This window comes from Zychaea mexicana, assembly GCF_025766255.1.
Source record: "Zychaea mexicana strain RSA 1403 chromosome Unknown BDB00scaffold_119, whole genome shotgun sequence".
NCBI classification, from domain to species: Eukaryota; Fungi; Mucoromycota; class Mucoromycetes; order Mucorales; family Lichtheimiaceae; genus Zychaea; species Zychaea mexicana.
This window is the reverse complement of record NW_026516782.1, coordinates 109,485-127,387: the sequence shown is the minus strand read 5'-3', so window position 1 is coordinate 127,387 and position 17,903 is coordinate 109,485. Positions and strand designations below refer to the sequence as shown.

Below are 17,903 nucleotides of genomic sequence, written 5' to 3'. Positions count from 1 at the left end.
CGACAGTAACACGATCACAACGCGCTTTATCACACTTTGGAATGCACTTTGCACCTTTCCTTTTTTTACATTTCTGTGGTCGCGTAGTTCTGCCCGTGAAAATAATGGAAAGGAAAAGAGCTGGTTCGGAGGATACAATCTGGTTTGCTTTTTTCACATGTATCATACTTCACGCGCACCCTGGAAAAAGCAGACAGATAGGATATAGGGTCGACGCTCTTTTTCTTGAAAAGAATCCCTTTCTCTGCGTCCACCACGCTTGCCAGCTTAGGATTATCGTTTGTTAAGCTAACCACCGAGCGAGCTCAATGCGAGACTAAAAACGACAAGTAGTCTAAAACTACACCTCCATAAAGCGTATTCAGCGTAGTGTTTTCGCCTGGACGAGTGACGTCCCCCAACTTTGGTTCCATCCCCCCATCCAACCCCCCGCCCCCAATTTTTTTCACGGCCAGCACGGAAGGTCTGCGCATGAAGAAGCCGAGCATGACAGCAAAGTACAATGGAGACCCTGCGCAAAAAAAACATCGTAACTTGACCACAGAGCCTCGAAAAAACAAGGGTTTAGTATGTGCGTGTTGCTACGAGTCTGCACATTGCGCTGGGTGCAATTGTGTGAAAAAAGCGCTGCGAATCTCTTCGCAAGAACAGCTGCCATTTCGTTCGGAATGGGTCAAAATGGGTGACGCGAATAAAATAAAATGTGTTCTGACATGCTTGTCCTGGCAACAAGCCGCTTTCGGGAACATGGGTAGTCATGACTACTGAATGCCATGGCAATAAGCAGCTTTCTTATGCAGCGTGGTTAAGCAAGCCTCATAAAGAAGGATGATCACTGTGAGCGGTGAAGAAATCATGGGTGGAGTGAACCGGAAAAGGAAAATTTCGTTGAGATGCTTTGGGCAGATCAGAGCAACTACGAAAAGGAAGCAGGATACAGAAAGCGCGTTGTTCTTCTTCTCTTCTTTTCTTACGATGAATCATCATACGATAAACACCAAAGAGTATAGGCTATAATAACTTCGACAATCATATTCACTGCTCCTTATGAGAGCAATTTGATGCACCCTTGGTAGCATTAACAAAATCCAAGCTATTTTACATTGACACGTACGCTCACTGACCTGAACACGTCTATTCTGTCTGCTATGATAGACTTTTGTGGGGATAAACTAATAGACGGATCGCAGACATGCCGGATATCGAACATTTCCAAGATGAAGAAGATGAAGAAGATGAAAAAGGTGGATTTTGGATGCCATGATGATGGATGTTATCTTCCGAGTGAAAGGAGTTATTTTCGCCTTAAACAGTGTGTTTCTTGAAGCAGTGCCACCTTCGTGTGTTGAAATTGATTTTTGACAGGTGATAATTTGGTAAACCTAGGTATTTGGATCGAAAGGAAGTGTCGACTAGTTACGAGAATAGAAGATTGTGAATACAACGGCTGGTTCTGATTATTCTCATTGTGATCGATGTTTGAGGGATTATTGATATTGATATGGTAGTGATTATGTATTGTCTATAGCAGCTCACTAGTGTGCGTCTTTTCTCTAATCGCATCATAGTAATTAATAAGACGGTGAGAAGTGGGATGAGTTTTCCGTACCGATTTTAAAAAGTCGTGTTGTTTACTACACACAGCTATCGTTTCTGTGTTATGTATATTTACTAAGAGAAGCCTTGTTACATGCTGCATCATGATAGTGCTATAATGCATATCTATATCTTTTTCATGCCTTTCTACGGACGATAGTATGCATGCATGGTTAATGTCTTGCTGCTGGTTGATGAGTTGCGCTTTTAGCGAGAGACTACTACTGTACCGTGCTACGAGTCATCACTAGATAAATGGAAACGGATAGAATCCTACATTTTAGAAACCACACTGGTATTACATAATGCTATACAGTACGCAGACTGCGTGTGAACAATGATAACGTTACCTTGCTGCAGTTTCATAATGATGCACCCGAGAGGTTTCCTACTAAATGTTTAGACGCGCGAACATTTTCTGCGCCATCTAACAACAGCAACATTAATACAAGTTGGGTTGAAAGAAAAAAGTATTGTGTACATGTGTCGTTTAGCCATTTTAACGTCCAGTTTGACAGAAACAACAGCCTGCACAACTTTGACAACAATGTCAGTACCGTATGGATCGGGTGCTAGTGAACTCACTGTAATGGTGCGTGTTGTACGCCGGAACGAAAGAAGAGAAAAGACTAAACTGCTGGCATTTATTACTATAAAAAGTTACATAGAAAAGCGTGCATGTGGTGTGGCAGCGAAAAATTAGGTATATACGTGCCTGGATTCAAAATGTGCATTATCACCAATTTCGTGCCCTAGGTTTATTTACTGAACTCTGTGCTACATTACATTTAATATTACAACTACGCCTATAGTGTTAGCAGCAGCAGCAGCAACGGATGGCATCACGGTAACAAAAACGATACCTCGCTGATTAAGCAATGTATGGTTTAGATGAAGCTCTTGTCGTTTGCCTTGTGCATCGTCAACTGCACAATGGCCCAAACTATACTTTAAGGTATCGTAAAAGGTCCTCAGCTTATGACAAAGCTCTTTGTCGGTTCAATATGTCCCCATTGGCATCGTATTGCATAACAAGAGCTGCAACTTACGATACATGTAGCAGCCCGTCTTTGGCAACAGTGCCAAGAATGACCATTTGGAAGAAAAGCTTTGCGTATGATACACACTCTCTTTCACTTTTAACGCCTCACCCCTCACCCCCTTGCTTGGCTCATCTGGTGTCATCCAGCACCTCTGAAAGTTATGATGTCAAAAGAACTTGTTGCAAAATATAATACATGCAAGCACGGGCCTGTATGATACAGGTAAATATGCACCGTGTTCTTAATATAGTTCACATCTGTACACAGGATAAAACGGTTCGAAAAAGAAGCCAAAGACTTTTTATCCGTATTACATGATATAGGCTTATTTGAGAGCTAGTAGTATACACAGAATAATAGCAGAGAGGAGGAGGCAAAGTGATTCTTGGAGACTGATCGTACTCATCTTTACATGGATTTTTTTAAAAGCTCAAATTTGATACTCTTATATTAACTTAAAACCTTAGCTCTTCATTGAGGCTGCTATTCAAGGTAGTTGTACAGGTAAACCTAGACGTTATTTGTCGTCTTATATCTTGTCTTTATGGTAACACGTGTTTGGAAAGTGCTGGACGTGTATTGATATGTTTGATGTTGTCGCGGCAACCTCAGCAGCCGTCGCTTTCACAAATTTTGTAACGCTTGTACTGTGATGGCCTTTTGATGAAGCTACTTCAAGAAATGCCACTTTGAGTTACAAAAGATTCACCCGTTGCGATCTTTTTGTAATGTTGGGGGTGTCTCTCAAGCGACAATTGCTGTTGAGTGTACCCATTACTTAAACGATGTCGTGGGGTGAAGCCTTTCGGCAAAAATCAAGCCACCGTGTTCTCGTTTCGCTGTGACGTTCGAAAGCATGGGGATCGGCTGAATGTTACACCGGGTCTGCATGAAAAACACGCACATTGCCCAGTGTAAAATTATAAACGCCTGTTTCAAATTTGGTTTTTCCTCATCCTTTCTCTCTCTCTCTCTCTCTCTCTTTTGCACTTTACCTTCCCATGATGAATAGCGAAAAGCCTTCTGGAAACTTACCTGAATACAATCTCTCGTGGCAACAACAGCAAGAAGCTCAGCGACGAGGTAGTATGGCTTCTGAACTTTACGATGTGTTTTTGTCGTTTTCACCCAAGGCTGACCTATGCTTCCGTGTGACCATTTATTGTTAATAACCGTAAGGTCGCTGGCGTTGGTGGCATGTCCTGCTACTCAGTGGTGTCATTGGTTTGTTTACCTACACTCAAATGGATAATATTGCATGGCTCAAAAGGGTATGATCCTCCTTCTCGTTATTTGTAAGAATACGATGGCAGAAACTAAAGAACGTCACCCTTGTTTCGCGAATATGGACGTCATAGACTTTGAGTGGTCACTCTGAACAGGGTGTTTTGGATATGGGTTTCCCGTCACAAGCGGAAGACATCCAAGGCACTAATGAGCTTGCCGCGTTCATGCAAGACCTGCAAGCCATGTTTGGCGAAAGCGGATGTTCGCACCACCATAAAGACCAAGTTATGGAGTGCGGTGCAGAACAGACTGGCGCACACTGTGGAAAACTTTCGATCGCTTTCCCTCCTGGTAAGAACACAGATACTGGCTCACATGGCCGTTGCATCACTATTTTTTTTATCATCGACTACAGTGCAAGTGCGTATGTGTTATTTTCATGCCATGCCAATTAACAAACAAAACAAAAATACAACTCTACAGAGTATGCAAAGCACCCGCGTCCCCCGCGTCGCCATGAAACATTTTGCAAGCCCAAAGAGCTGTTGCCTTCGTCTTCAGTGTTTACCTTTTCACCTGACGAGTTCCAGCGCGCTGCCGTGTTTTTGGATGGCCAATTTTCGCATGGAGGCGTAGTTACTGTGGATCGAGCTGCTGACGACGATGATACACAAGACGTCAAGGTCAACGTGACTACCTATGTCGGCCGCAAAGAGCTCCAAGATCAAATATCAATCTCTGGCTTTGACCATGAAGGCCAATACAGTGTCCAAGTCAAACGCAAGGGTGGCCATCATTGTCGGCACCGCAAACCACCAGTCAAAGAGGATTGTGTAACCTACTCCATCCACGTGGTCTTCCCATCCCATCTCGAATCGTATGAGGATTTGGACTTACACATCAGGAAAGCACTGCGCATTCACACGTCAACTGACCTGACCAAGTTGACGTTCGGTAAATTCAGAGCTGGCGTGGGCCATGGTGCCATCAACTTCTCGGTAATTTGAAGTCCTCTTTTGTCAGATTTCTTCTCTGAGTTTCTGCATTTAATCATTGTCTCTTCTGCTGTGTGTAGGATTTGAAAGCGGAAAAGATCATGCTTGGCTCACTTTATGGCGTTGTAATGGGCGATTATAGCCCCACTCAAACATTTGCAGGAGCTGCTGTGCATGGTGCAAGCAAAGTCAAAATTCATCCAGCCTCTGAGCATGTTAACGTGACATCCGCCGCTGTTGTTGGACCAGCCAGTGCAGAGTTGTCAGCCAACGAATTTTCCGGCAACTTCATCGTCTCAAGTTGGACTGGTTCGCCCATCGTCAAAGCGCCTAATCCAGATGACATTCATGTTGTGAAGAATCGATATACATATAAAGCTGGATACTACAAGGAGAAGGAGACAGGCTCGAATGTGATCGTCAGCTCCAAGCATGGCGATAGCGAACTGATCTTCAAGGGTGATGACGGCGATGGGGAGACTAGCTATGAATACATGTACTGATACGTCTTTAAGAAATATGTATCCGTACCTCAGTCTCTTTCTTCTTTCATGATACTGTATGCTTGTAAAAATAAATGCTTTTATGGTTATCAACCTATTTGCTGTTACAGTGATATATTGAATCTTTGAACACTAACTCTATGTTATGTGTCATGCTTTGCTAGTTTTTATATATAGCCATGATATCAAGCAAGTCGTTTGAATTTGTATAAGACCTCTCTTCTTATGTTCTTTCCCTCTTGATCGCCGTAACGCAAGGAAGCGGCAGGAATGCTACAAGCGCACCGTCATTACATAGCCTTCCGATAAACATTTAATAAGTATCCAAGAGTAGTAGCATCGTAATAGACCCCTTCTATTCGCATTAAACAATAGACGTATAGTGCTATAGACATAAGCTGCCTCGTTCTGTGTAAAAGCGATCATGTTTATTCTAATCATTTCAGCATAATTTCTGATGAGATTGCTTATGAAGTATTACAATGGGTCTACTGTTTATATGGAATATGTGCTAAGAAAACGATTTAATACAGATCGGTTCGGCGATCTGATGGTCAGCTCGACGCTTGAGTCCGTCACGTTTCCATGTAGCAACACTTGTTCTCCTTCTTGTGCAGCAATAAGCTCCTGGCCAATCACTTGCACAATATAAAAGTTCCACTGTGTCGATATCAGATCCGTTATCGTTTGCATAGGATAATGCTCCACACTTGTCTTGTGCTCGGCTGCGTACTTCAGCCACAGCTCCCCGAAAGATTCGGTTTCCAATGGTTGCTCCTCCGTTGATTGCTCGAGTTCCAATGCCATTAGACTTGCAACCATTGACTCCTATGGTTATTGTGATGTTAATATACCGCTATACTGGATGTTTGAGCGTACATTGGCATAGCAGCTAGAGCGTACCTCATCGGCTTTCTGACGTGGAGAGAGCACAGACTTTCCCTTATCGAACCGTTGTTGTGATCGCTTTTGCTGCAGTGATGCTGGCGAGTAGGATCGAACATCGGTAATAGTATCAAGAGTCTGAGGGTCTGTCGCTGCATTACAATCAGATCAAACACTTATTGACAGTACTTATTATTATTTTTTTAAAATAATTCTGACCTTTTCCTTCGTCGAGATACCGGCTTGGCTTCTGAGGTCGGTTAGGATTGACAACAAGCTATGATGATGATTCGTAATTACGAACGATTGTAATATGCGAATGTTTTAGTTATCGTTCGGTTACCTTTGTTGGGATCGCGAGAGATGTAACGTTGGTATCCTGAAGCATCTTCTCAAACTGAGAGTCTACAATCATATCTAACATTTCGCAAGCGATCTATACATGGGAAAACTGTATTCAGTAACACGATCCAATGCTAACAAGCACAGCCATATCCACGGTTTGATTTCTACCGTCTGTTTTTCCTGCATCGGCGATCGTCTGAACGCATTTAATATATTTTTCAGGTCGGCGTGCCACGTTCTGGATCGAGACATACAGTGCTTTATTGCTTGTAAAGCTTGGATCTGTTGTAAGTCATCTGTAGGATGATGGCAGTTCCGATTAGCAAGAAGCGCATCAGGTCGGCAATTGAAGCTAGGACAACTTGAAACTATAATTCATTGGTACCCTTTAAAATAACGGCCCATTTTTGCAACTGCCACATTACATCAGCTTCGGTGCACGTTGAACAAAGATACGTGTACTCGCTCAATGTCTGAATATAGTGGAAGTAAAAATTAGTTTCTCTTTGTCAACTATGGCACCATGATCACATTCTACTGTTACCGAAAATGCCAGATCAAGTAAGGCAGGAGATATCTGATCCTGATTATTGCTTTTCAACATCTTGTAAAAAGACGACACTGCCGCGTCACGAAAATTTGTTGATTCAATCTCATCTTCGAGCTCTGCCAGTGATAGCACATAAGTAATCTTTTAATGCATCTTCAAATGACAAGCAACAGACAGCAGTGTAACTGAAAAGGAAGTACTTACCACTTTTCATTCGATCGCATATCGCTGAAACATATTCTTCATCTATGGTCTTCTTTACCGGGGACAGTATTGCTATAGCGGTTTCAATATACCACACATCTACACCCTCTGTATACTAATAGTCAAGGTTGATTACGCTTTTGAAATCAATTGTACATTATACATTAGAAAGAAAAGAAAAAGGATATAGATCGAGCTTATCAAGAAACCAACGAGAGATGTGGGCTTGAATGGCCGAGGTTGTACTACAGTTCTCCACTGCTTTTTGTATTTTGGGATATATCACGCGCAGCATGGAAGTATCGCCTATGATGCTGTCTAAAAGATCCACAGCCTAGTTACGTGCAGTGTTAATTAGTTCACACGTATCCATAACTTGTTATATGTACGACATCTTAAGAAAGATTTTAACCTTGAAGACCAGAGTATTGTCACTGCCAGCAATTTCAACTGCGTCTGCCAATAGTGTCCCATCCCGCCATTCCTCGCACCACAAGTTTCGATCTGTTTCTTCTATTCCAAGCAATCCCAGGTATTTCAAATTGTGATTCGTTGATCTGAGAAACCCATCCAGAATTTGGAAAGGGTTTCGATCTTCTGCAGATATCATACTTTCGAGAAACAAAGTATCCATACTATTCAGCAGCCGTATACATTCGAGAATAATGGCTTGATAAAACGAAAGTTAGCTATATATATAGGCATAATACAGTACGTTTTACAATAAATTATTTACCATACGCTGCATCTACTTTGCGTTCTACGAGTGAGAGGCATTCGGTTGTAAGCTGATATAGTTCTTGCTGAGATCTATGGCAAAAATGAATTCAATTTTCTATACTTTCAAAATAGCATACTCAGTTACCATTCTTGTGCAGCCTGCAGATATTTACCCAACACCATGCTTAATATAGGCCCCTAGTATTTGTAAGCAAGCAACTTGCGCCCATGGTGCCGTCACTCCATGGTAATGGAATGATCGATGTACGTGATTTTTCATGATCTGGTTCATAATTTGTATGAACACTGGCAGCATGTCCTCATAACGCTCTGCTTCTTCTTGACCCTATCAAAATTAAATGAGAAAAGAGGAGATGACTTGAGTCAATAACATAGTGTCGAACTCTCAGATAAATGTTCCAAAATGTCTATATTCTCACTTACTCTGCACATAATTTCCTTCCATATAGATAAACCAGCAAAGACGACACTTTGATCCTTATCCACAAGTGCCCCACGGAAGAACGGTTCCACTCTGTCTAGCAGATCAGGGGATCGTTGATACATGCAAAACAGTGTCATCACTGCTTTTCGTCGGACAATTTGTCTATATATGCATCGTTCAGTAACATTGACAACTTTTGTGGACGGAAAGCCCCAAACAGCAAGCATCCACTTACTTTGGAAAATCCATCGATGCAATGACAGAATCAAGCACGGTGCTTGTCATTTCGTCATGGTGCAAATAGCAAATTGCATTTAATGCAACACAACGATCCAAAAAATTGGAGCTTTTCAAATCCTGAAAAATGTGTTAAGTAGCGATACATGATACAGAGCCTATGGAGCATACAGGACGTACTCTTTGTAATGTGTTGATCAACATGATTCCGAGATCGTCGTTGTCTCCTAAAAACAATGTGCATGCCAGGTAGCCTTAAATTATACAACCGTAGTGAGTAACATATCCTCCTCCTTTTCTTCCCTAATTACCCTTCATCAGCCAATTACCTACTCTACGCTCGGCAGCAGTTTCGCCACTTTGTGAAGCCATAATTGCATAAATTATACCAAAATCGACATTGTGACCGAGCATAAAACAGTGGATCAACCGTATCAAATAGTCCTTCATACGTGCCTGGAAAATAAAAGGTTTAGCACACTGAATAGTGTAAGTATGTATAGGCGATAGTAATTACCGAAGAAACATCAGGCAGCCCCATTTTGGCTGAGAGACTACCAAGTTCATCCGTGACATGCGAATGTTCTTCCTGCCAAAACAATTTGCACAATAAAATCACAATGCATTTAAAACCGACCACTCAACAATTTGCCGACCATTGTTCACGCCTCTTTACATCCAATTCTTACTGCTTTGCTCTTGGCCTCGGTTATTCTTTTTAAAAAGGCGTAAAACTCTGGACCCAATCCCGATGCCAGAAATTCGGAAGTGAACAGCGATTGTACGCGCGCCATGGAGGAAAAGAATGAAGAAGCATATGTAGAATCATGCGCCGCCAGAAAGATCACTATCGGTCATGCGCGCTTGCGCGTGCCATTTGCCTGTGTAACATCCCAACTGCTACGAACGCACAACAAATGTAAAATGGAAATTGCACTTTGATACAAATGTCGGTGTGGGACTATGTGTAATCATCCTCACTGACTGCTACCGACTGATCTCTGCTATATAATTCTAATTTCGCTTTTTGCTCCATATATCCAAACAGCAATTGATTACATAATGCATACTGGAATTAGATTTGTTATTTCATATACAGCAACAGTAGAAAAAAGTAAAAGACTGTGCAGCATGTGTTGATGTCTCTAAGCGACGTTCCCAAGAATACCACGACCATCAAATAACCCTGTTTGCCCGTCACCGTCTCCCAATGACCATGCTTTACCCGCTTTAAAATCTTTCCCGCTGAACCGTTAAAAACAGTCGTTATCCGTTCTTACGTTTCAGTTATTGCTGGATAATATACGATATTGTAAACTTCCAACTAAACCAATTGCAACGGATTAAAGCTAAACCCCTGCAAAAGTACCGCTGCCAGTTTCACCAGATAGCTTCGGTTCCCATAATTGAGATTATACTCTTGGCAGATGGTCTCAAAAGTGAAATTTTCTTTACAGAACATATGAAATTTTTAGTTTAGAAAACTTCGATTTGGAGGTAACATCTCTGTTAGGAACAAAATGTGAGTTACTTAACTCAAAAATATGTCACTTAACGAATAAAATTTCGAACTGAAGAAACAGCTAGTCTTTGTCTCAGACTTGTAACTGATGATTGTGCCACTATGCGAACCAGAGGCTACGGTCGTTCGTTTCACACTTTTATTTTCAGGGCAGTAAACCATGATTCGTTCGTCCATCAAATTCAGGTACTCGAGTAAATGGTATAAAAGGGTAGTTCAGGGACGATTCTGCTTTTCCCCTCATCAATATCCCCACCGACTCTTATTATATCAAGTAACATAATGTTGAACATTATCAAGATTGCCTCCATCCTTGCTATCGCTGGCGTTAGCTTGGCTGCTCCCACCAACTCCACATCCTCTGCCGCTGCTTCTTCAAGCCCCACCGCATCTTCTTCTTCTTCCTCTGCATCCTCTACTGGTTCTGTCACTTCCTCATCCTCCAGTGCCTCTGCCTCAAGCACCAGCAGCGGTAACACTACTTCATCAGGTGGCGATGTTACCGTTACCGTCAAGAATAGCTGCAGCAACAACCTCAAAATTTACAAGCTTACCAACGGTGGCGGTGCTCAAGAATCCCAGGATGTCTCTGCCGGTTCATCCCATGATTTCCAAGTCGATTCCGACTGGGCTGGTCGTTTCTGGGGCTGTGAAGGCGGTGATTGCAGCTCCTATGGCTCTGCTGTCTCGCTTGCCGAGTTTTTGTTCAAGGGTTACGAAGGCAGCGATTTCTATGACATTTCCTTTGTCGATGGTTTCAACCTCCCCATGAGCATCGAGCCCGAAGGCAAGTCCGGCGATGGTTACGACTGTGGATCGCCTACTTGTTCAAGCCTCCCATCGTGTCCCGACAAATTGAAGGGCGACAACGGTGCCTGCAAGAGTGCTTGTGCTGCCTTTGGCACGGATGAATATTGCTGCACTGGTGAATACAACTCTCCCGACAAGTGCAAGGCTAGTGAATACGCCGACGGGTTCAAGTCTGGCTGCCCTGATGCCTACAGCTACGCCTATGATGATGCCAAGAGCACTTTTGGATGCAAGGCCAATAAGTACACTGTCACCTTCTGTCCTTAAATGGTTATTTGACGACAACATATCATCTATATCATTTTTATCGCCTTTATATATCATACATACCTTGCTGAAAAGCAACAAACATTCGTTACTATGTGCAATAAAAGACTATATGCAGCTGGTCTGTGTGTAGCTACCATTTTTTCCTAAAAATCAACAGCTTTTCGACTTTGGATGTGAAAATCTTCTGCTATAATTGCAAGATTCTTTTTTGTTCAATTTTACATAAAGTTATATATATCGTGTGAAAAGGGAAACAAAAAGCGACAATCATAAACGGGATGCTCTGCAATTTGGACAAGTCAGTTTCCAACCATTGATACACTTTGCGTGGAATTGATGGCCACATGCTAACGTTGTAACATTATCAAGGTTTTCCAAACAAATTGTGCACGGATCATCAGCGCTAGCATACAAGCCTCTTGACTCTATTCCCAATCGCTTCCACGAGACCTGGTTGTCTTGGTCATAGCGCTGGTATTCGTCCTCTTCTCTGACTTTCTTCCAATCTGATTTAAAATGCGTACCATCTTCTTTTAAGCCATGAATTCTATACTGACAGCGGACGAACCCAACAGTGACCGGGGTCACATCAGTTCTGTAGCAATTGGGGCATTGTGTGGGTGTGTTTCCAAGCTCGTATAGTCCAAACCCTTGCTGGGAGATGACTTGATAATTCCGGGTGCACTTGCATTTCACTTCGATATTGGTACCGTTGTCAACAAATCGGCCTGGAGGCGCGTTTGTTCCGAACTTTACTTTTGTAGGTCCCTCAGGGTCTGACACGTCTGCAAAGAGCGAAGGCGAGACTCCTCCTCCTCGAAGTCGGAGCACAAGGTGTAAAGTACTTTCGTTTTGTATATTGTAATCTGACAATCTCTTGTCACTCTCAAGCTGCTTTCCCGCAAAAATTATGCGCTGCTGGTCCGTTGGATTGCCTTCTTTCTCCTGGATTGCCAGTTTCAGCTCGTCGACGGTCTGCTCCGGAGCAATCTCAATTTCGAGAGTTTTTCCCGTGAGTGTCTTGACGTATACCATGATCGGCTCAAAGGGATCGACTGAAAAAGATGAGCTTTCGGTAAGCGTTCGTCGACTTATCAGTAATTGGATAACACCATTGTGAATGTTGCTGCAGTCCGAAAGCACAGAGTCGTTGTTCAACGCGGATCCATCAAAAAAGAGATACTGCTCTGAACCTGGCAGCAGCCAATCTTGGACCAAGTCCGACAGTTTTTGCTTGAATTGCTCCACCGTGTCACCTTTATGCATATCGACGCTGGTACTTTCACCATCTGCGGTAACCACATTGAGTGTTATTGTAGTTGATGCTCCGGCTGGCTCATCTTCGGCTTGTTGCTCCTTGTCAGTTGGCCATTGTCGTTGCCTCTGTAATCGTGCGGCAGTCAAAAATTTGGGCGGACTAACGGCAAATGTGCTACGTAAAGTTCTTACCTTTATTTTTCCTTTGCTTATTCCCAGAGTAGCACAAGCATCCTTAGTGTCTGGCAGAGCTACTTGTTGCTGTTCATTGTCTCTGTTGATAAAAGTAAGTTTGCGTTTGATCGGATACTGGTGTCGACTGCCTCTGTAGGTGATCACTTTGCCAAACAAACTGTAATCGTATATAGACTGTTTGTAGTTCTCGATCGGAATACCGTCAATGAAGAGACGGCAAGTGTGTCGTATTCCACCGACCGTGGTACCATCCAATATGTTACATACGCGGTCCATGAGGTATTGGATAGGTTCATCGTTTCGATAAGGGATCGTAAGCGCTAGTCCAGGGAAGCCCGCAATAAGCACGTCAATTTTGGGTACCATCTTGATGACAGAAGCGATGATATTATGTGTCTAAGCAATAGTGCCAGGGGAAGAAAGTGGCTGCAAAAGTGGGGAATAGAAGAAAGAAAGGCGCAGGTTGAAGAAGCGGATCGATGATTCTTTAAGAAGCTGGACTTGAAGTGACACAAGAGGCGAACAAGGAAATTCTCGACAAACTGTGCCACTCAATAGGTAAGTGCTTTCCTTGCTGCGCTTCCTCTGTTTTGATTTTCGATCCGTAATGGCTATTTTTGGGCTGTGATATAGTGCTGACTTGATAAAATAGTAGAGCCCAGTTGAAACACATGAAAAGGTTCACTGATGTATCTGGTGCTGCTCAGCAGATAATTTCAAGTAGCAACTTCTAGCAATACTGATAGTGCCTGGTCCTTATTATTCGATAACTATGATACACCCTTGAAGAGTGTGGTTTATGCTACCATTTACATATGTGATATGGTCTTAAACCTCCTAACTTAATGGCACTCGCAGAGGTAACAGTAGCCAACAGCATACCTCGGTTCAGTGTGCATTACTGTTTGAGTGAGCCAAGGCATCAGATAAACTCAGACGAAAGGAAGCCGAGGCATTTTTATCCAGCTTCTCTTTTCCTACAACTGACACGCGCAATAATGGTGGCAGCCTCCGAGCAACAAGCCCGCGAATTAATCGCTCAAGCACAAAAGAAACTAAAATCCTGGTCTTTCTTTGGCCCATCGAACAAATTCGAAGATGCTGCCGAGCTATATGAAAAGGCAGGCAACATGTACAAGCTGGCTCAGCAATGTAAGTCTTTTCTTCTATTGCATTACTTGAATGACTTTGTTCGTTTATGAAAGAAAGAGAAGCGTGTTGTTTCATTTACCCGGAAAAGCCAAAGAATGCTAAGCTTAGTACGTACACACATATATGCACTTCTTGGTGTATATAGGGTCGTTGGCAGGCGATGCGTTTATTGAGGCTGCTAAACTGTTTGAAAAGGCCAATGGCGCAAAGTTTGACGGTTCAAGAGCCTATGAAAATGCTGCCAAGTGTTACAAGCGACACGATCCCCGAGGTAGAGTAACAGTCAAGATTGGGTGGTTATATATATATATATGTTGACGGGATTGTTGTTGCGCGATGGAAACTCTTGTAGCTGCCGTAAAAGCACTTCATGAAGCTATTGCACTAGACCAAGAAGGCGGCAATTTCCGACAAGCAGCACGGCATTATCAAGAAGCAGCTGAGCTTTTGGAGACGGAATTGGATGATGCTAAGGGTGCTTATGATGCATACGAGCATGCTGCTGACTTATTCAGTGCCGATGAATCGCCTGCGTAAGTTTTTGCGTTCTTGTTAACTTGGGCATTTCCCATTTTCTCTTTTCGACTATGCAATCACGCAGTTAGTTATTCTTACCAAGATAGGATTGATATTGTAGGATGGCCAACAAATGTTTCCTCAAGGTGGCTCAGATTGCAGCTGATCTGGATATGTATGATGTCGCTATTGAAAAGTTCGAGCGCGTGGCTGCTGCCGCTGTAGATGATAATCTGTTGAAATGGTCTTTGAAAGAATACTTCTTGAAGGCTGGATTGTGCCATTTATGCACGGATGTAAGTTTTTTTATCTTTTTTCGTTGAAAAAGGAGGGCTACTAATCGAAAAATCCCTTTAGGACATGGTACGCGCACGACAGGCTTTGAACAGCTATTGTGGAATGGACATGTCATTTGAGACTACACGCGAATACCAGTTGCTCAAGGTGAGAGAAAGTGTTGTAAAGGGAAAAGGACGACGGATTTGAAGGTACAACAGTTGACTGACTTTATGCGAATGCAAACTTTTCTTCTGTTAGGGTGTTATGGATTCGATCGACAATGGCGATGTGGAACAGTTTACGCAAGCCGTGTACGAATATGACAAGCTGACAAAATTGGATAGCTGGAAGACGGCAATCTTGCTCAAAATTAAAAAGAGCATGGATCAGGATGACCTTCGATAAATCTTCTCCTTCTCCATGTAACTCCAGTTTCAATTTCTCTCACACGCATTTTACCCATATGATCCACCCTCCATAACGCCTTGATCCCTTCTAACTTTGTTATCTACATACAATTGTAAACTTCACACCAACGCAACACACACATATATCATTACTCCTTTAAAGCCATTGTATTAGTTAACAACAATTCAGTCAATTCAAAAAGAGAAAACAAACACCGGATATGAATCCACTAATATAAATAATGACTGTTATTACAATTATTGATAAGCTCTATGCTAAATAGTATCAATTACATGAAGTTAATGTTTACTGTTTGTATAGCTTAACGACCACGTCAGCTTTTCTACCATCGACCACGTCCAGGTTTTTTACCATAAACCTCCTCAAACTCTTTCTTGCGCATCTTCATTCTTCTGCGAATCGTCTTGTTATATTCTTCACGTCGTTTTGTAACTCGAACGCCACTCATTTCCGGATGGATGTCTTCTTCTGAAAAGTAACCAAATTGTCCCATTTGATCTCGAATTTCGTATCCGTTTATAAAGTCTCGTGCAGATATAACATCGCTCCCTTCAGCCTTGATATGTGTTACTGCAACAGCACCACCATCGGCACAGCTGATGTGCAGTGTGCTTGTCTTTTCATCATATACAAAAGTGCCCGGCTCTGCTTCATTTTCCATGTAATACAAAGGCGAATCGTCAGGGAGAAACATGTTGAGTAACTGCATGGTGATATGGCGTTGTTTGATCTTTTTTGATCGTTTGATCCGTGTGAAGGTGAATGTGGTACGAAGCGGGTACTATATAACAGTGGTGAAGAAAGAAAGTCAGTATATCATCTTTGTGGACTATACATATATATCTTAAAAGGAAAGATGAGGTTCTAGCTTACTTGATCACCGATGGCCCGATATAACTGTTCTATTTGCCAGGCTCTCATATCATCAAATACAATTTCTGACCATTCCTTCTTGATTTTCGGCGCTGACGATACTTGCGAAAGATCCTGTACTTTAGCATTTTTCTAAGACAAGAGATTCATAGTTAGGTTTGCTACTTTTGCATATTCTGTATGTAGAGAAACATTAGGCTCTATCATTCCCTTGGTATTGTTCCTTCCCAACTTACTTTACACTTGTCAAAATTATGCAAGGTATTTATGAGAAGACTGCGTCCCATATCACCAAGTTTTTCTTTTAGGAATCTATAATTTGGTGCATTAACTCGGCTAAGATCCTACGCACATGTTTACTTGGATGTCAGAGCATGATATTGAAGAACAACAAAGAGATCCGCCCCCCGGAGATTACCATAGTTTGTTGAGCGAGGATACGTCCAGCGTCAAACTTTTTATCGTCTAATTCCTGAACTGTTACTCCTGTTACATCATCGCCTGCTAGAATGGTGTGTTGGATAGGCGCTGCACCGCGATATTTAGGGAGAAGCGATGGATGAACATTGACTGCTCCGTGTTTTAGCCCGTGGATGATATCGGCTGGCACAAAGTAACCGAACGACACGACAACTCCTAGATCATACCCGTTGCCAGGCAACTACATATAATATATCCTCTTCGTTAGCTATACATTGGCTCCTTCTAACGTGCTTTACTCAAAACAGAAATGATTGTTAATACCTTCCATCCTTCGAGAGTTTTTGCATTCTCCGGTGTGTGATGAACAGGGATACTGTACAGCTCAGCAATACCTTTAGTAGGACCTATTAACGTGTATTTTAAGTAAATATGCAATGCATGTTTACAAAGGTTATAAAAATAACTTACTGGGCGTAATATTCTTCAACTTTCGGCCAGTTTTTCTATCTGGAGGACAGACAAGATCGATGCTAGCAATACAAGAGTTTGGCTTTGCTGGTTGTTTTTTTCATGTCACCCAATTAGTCCAATCACTTTTTCCTCTGAAGATCAGTCATTTTCCTCTGCCGTTACCTTTATCGAGAATGAGTTCCTTCAAATGCTTGACTGCAAAGTCGTCAGTTCCAAAGAATACCACTTTGAATTTATTTTTGCCAGCTTGTTGTGTGGTATATGCATGGTGTCGAGCATGCTGCAAAAAGCTAGACTATGAGGAAACCCATTAAACCCATTAGCTTTGTTGTTTTCCACTTGATTGAGCAAACAGATTTCAACTTACTCGAACGGATCGCCGAAAGGCTGCAGACCAACAAGGCAGAATTGTCGTTCGTAACATGCCGTATTTTTGGCAGAAAAGTATTGAGAAACAGCTTTGACAGGCTGGGAAATAAAGCAACTCAAAAAAAATTACCATCAACGCGTACATACACGTAGGATATTCAAATGTGACCCAAACTGCTGCATCATCAACAATTACAAGAACTGATACCCTACTAGTTCCTTGCTATGTCATAGTACATGCTCAAGTTCAATGATGATAATTTTCTTTCGCTAGTAAGTATATCTACTTAGCTGTCCTATTGTCTGCCACAATAACATATCGATGAGAACTTTTGAAAGAGAATGTCGCTAACTTTTTTATTTGTAAATCTAAATGAAAGCAAACCAAATCACTTGCTAGACAGTGAGACACATGGCAATGGATTAAACGCATCAGTCGAGGCTTCGTTGTGCTGTGCGATGTGTCCATCTGCCTGTCGTAAACATAGTCCGCCTATGTTTATGTTGTTTCACCGTTGATGTTTCAAATGCTCCAAAGGGCCATCAAAATAAGCAAGTGCTTTAATAACATGCCCGCAGAACGCGTG

At 42.3% G+C, this 17,903-nt stretch overlaps 6 protein-coding genes across 6 annotated transcripts; 3 read left to right on the top strand and 3 right to left on the bottom strand.

Annotated features, from left to right (window-relative positions):
• Positions 1 to 3,575: 3,575 nt before the first annotated feature.
• Positions 3,576 to 5,461, top strand: BDB00DRAFT_850433 (uncharacterized protein). Its single transcript, XM_053125441.1, has 4 exons — positions 3,576 to 3,910; positions 3,998 to 4,217; positions 4,350 to 4,864; positions 4,942 to 5,461. Exons 1-4 carry the CDS (start codon positions 3,884 to 3,886, stop codon positions 5,362 to 5,364), a joined length of 1,185 nt encoding a protein of 394 aa, XP_052974312.1. The 5' UTR covers positions 3,576 to 3,883; the 3' UTR covers positions 5,365 to 5,461.
• A 300-nt stretch (positions 5,462 to 5,761) lies between these two features.
• On the bottom strand, positions 5,762 to 9,555 carry BDB00DRAFT_850426 (adaptin N terminal region-domain-containing protein). Its single transcript, XM_053125440.1, has 18 exons — positions 9,440 to 9,555; positions 9,268 to 9,339; positions 9,080 to 9,206; positions 8,931 to 9,004; positions 8,749 to 8,870; positions 8,513 to 8,675; positions 8,242 to 8,414; positions 8,085 to 8,158; positions 7,761 to 8,017; positions 7,537 to 7,682; positions 7,349 to 7,458; positions 7,139 to 7,260; positions 6,980 to 7,067; positions 6,763 to 6,890; positions 6,593 to 6,685; positions 6,469 to 6,526; positions 6,268 to 6,401; positions 5,762 to 6,192 (listed from the first exon to the last, which is right to left on the bottom strand). The coding sequence occupies exons 1-18, from the start codon at positions 9,542 to 9,544 to the stop codon at positions 5,860 to 5,862; spliced, it is 2,379 nt and encodes a 792-aa protein (XP_052974311.1). The 5' UTR covers positions 9,545 to 9,555; the 3' UTR covers positions 5,762 to 5,859.
• Positions 9,556 to 9,946: 391 nt separating this feature from the next.
• On the top strand, positions 9,947 to 11,436 carry BDB00DRAFT_71053 (thaumatin). Its single transcript, XM_053118174.1, has 2 exons — positions 9,947 to 10,458; positions 10,573 to 11,436. Exons 1-2 carry the CDS (start codon positions 10,375 to 10,377, stop codon positions 11,347 to 11,349), a joined length of 861 nt encoding a protein of 286 aa, XP_052974310.1. The 5' UTR covers positions 9,947 to 10,374; the 3' UTR covers positions 11,350 to 11,436.
• Positions 11,437 to 12,138: 702 nt separating this feature from the next.
• On the bottom strand, positions 12,139 to 12,390 carry BDB00DRAFT_723760 (putative ubiquitin; the record flags this gene model as incomplete). The annotated part of the gene is made up of 1 exon (XM_053118217.1): positions 12,139 to 12,390. A coding segment is annotated over one exon (252 nt), but the record flags the coding sequence as incomplete, so codon positions are not given.
• An 863-nt stretch (positions 12,391 to 13,253) lies between these two features.
• Positions 13,254 to 15,373, top strand: BDB00DRAFT_850418 (soluble NSF attachment protein). The gene is made up of 7 exons (XM_053125439.1): positions 13,254 to 13,362; positions 13,457 to 13,956; positions 14,102 to 14,227; positions 14,309 to 14,489; positions 14,594 to 14,768; positions 14,830 to 14,916; positions 15,010 to 15,373. The coding sequence occupies exons 2-7, from the start codon at positions 13,650 to 13,652 to the stop codon at positions 15,154 to 15,156; spliced, it is 1,023 nt and encodes a 340-aa protein (XP_052974308.1). The 5' UTR covers positions 13,254 to 13,362; positions 13,457 to 13,649; the 3' UTR covers positions 15,157 to 15,373.
• Positions 15,374 to 15,502: 129 nt separating this feature from the next.
• Positions 15,503 to 17,371, bottom strand: BDB00DRAFT_877888 (formyl transferase; the record flags this gene model as incomplete). The annotated part of the gene is made up of 8 exons (XM_053127668.1): positions 15,503 to 15,961; positions 16,054 to 16,185; positions 16,290 to 16,397; positions 16,472 to 16,714; positions 16,798 to 16,880; positions 16,945 to 17,031; positions 17,110 to 17,242; positions 17,315 to 17,371. 8 exons carry the CDS (start codon positions 17,369 to 17,371, stop codon positions 15,503 to 15,505), a joined length of 1,302 nt encoding a protein of 433 aa, XP_052974307.1.
• Between the last annotated feature and the right edge of the window lie 532 nt (positions 17,372 to 17,903).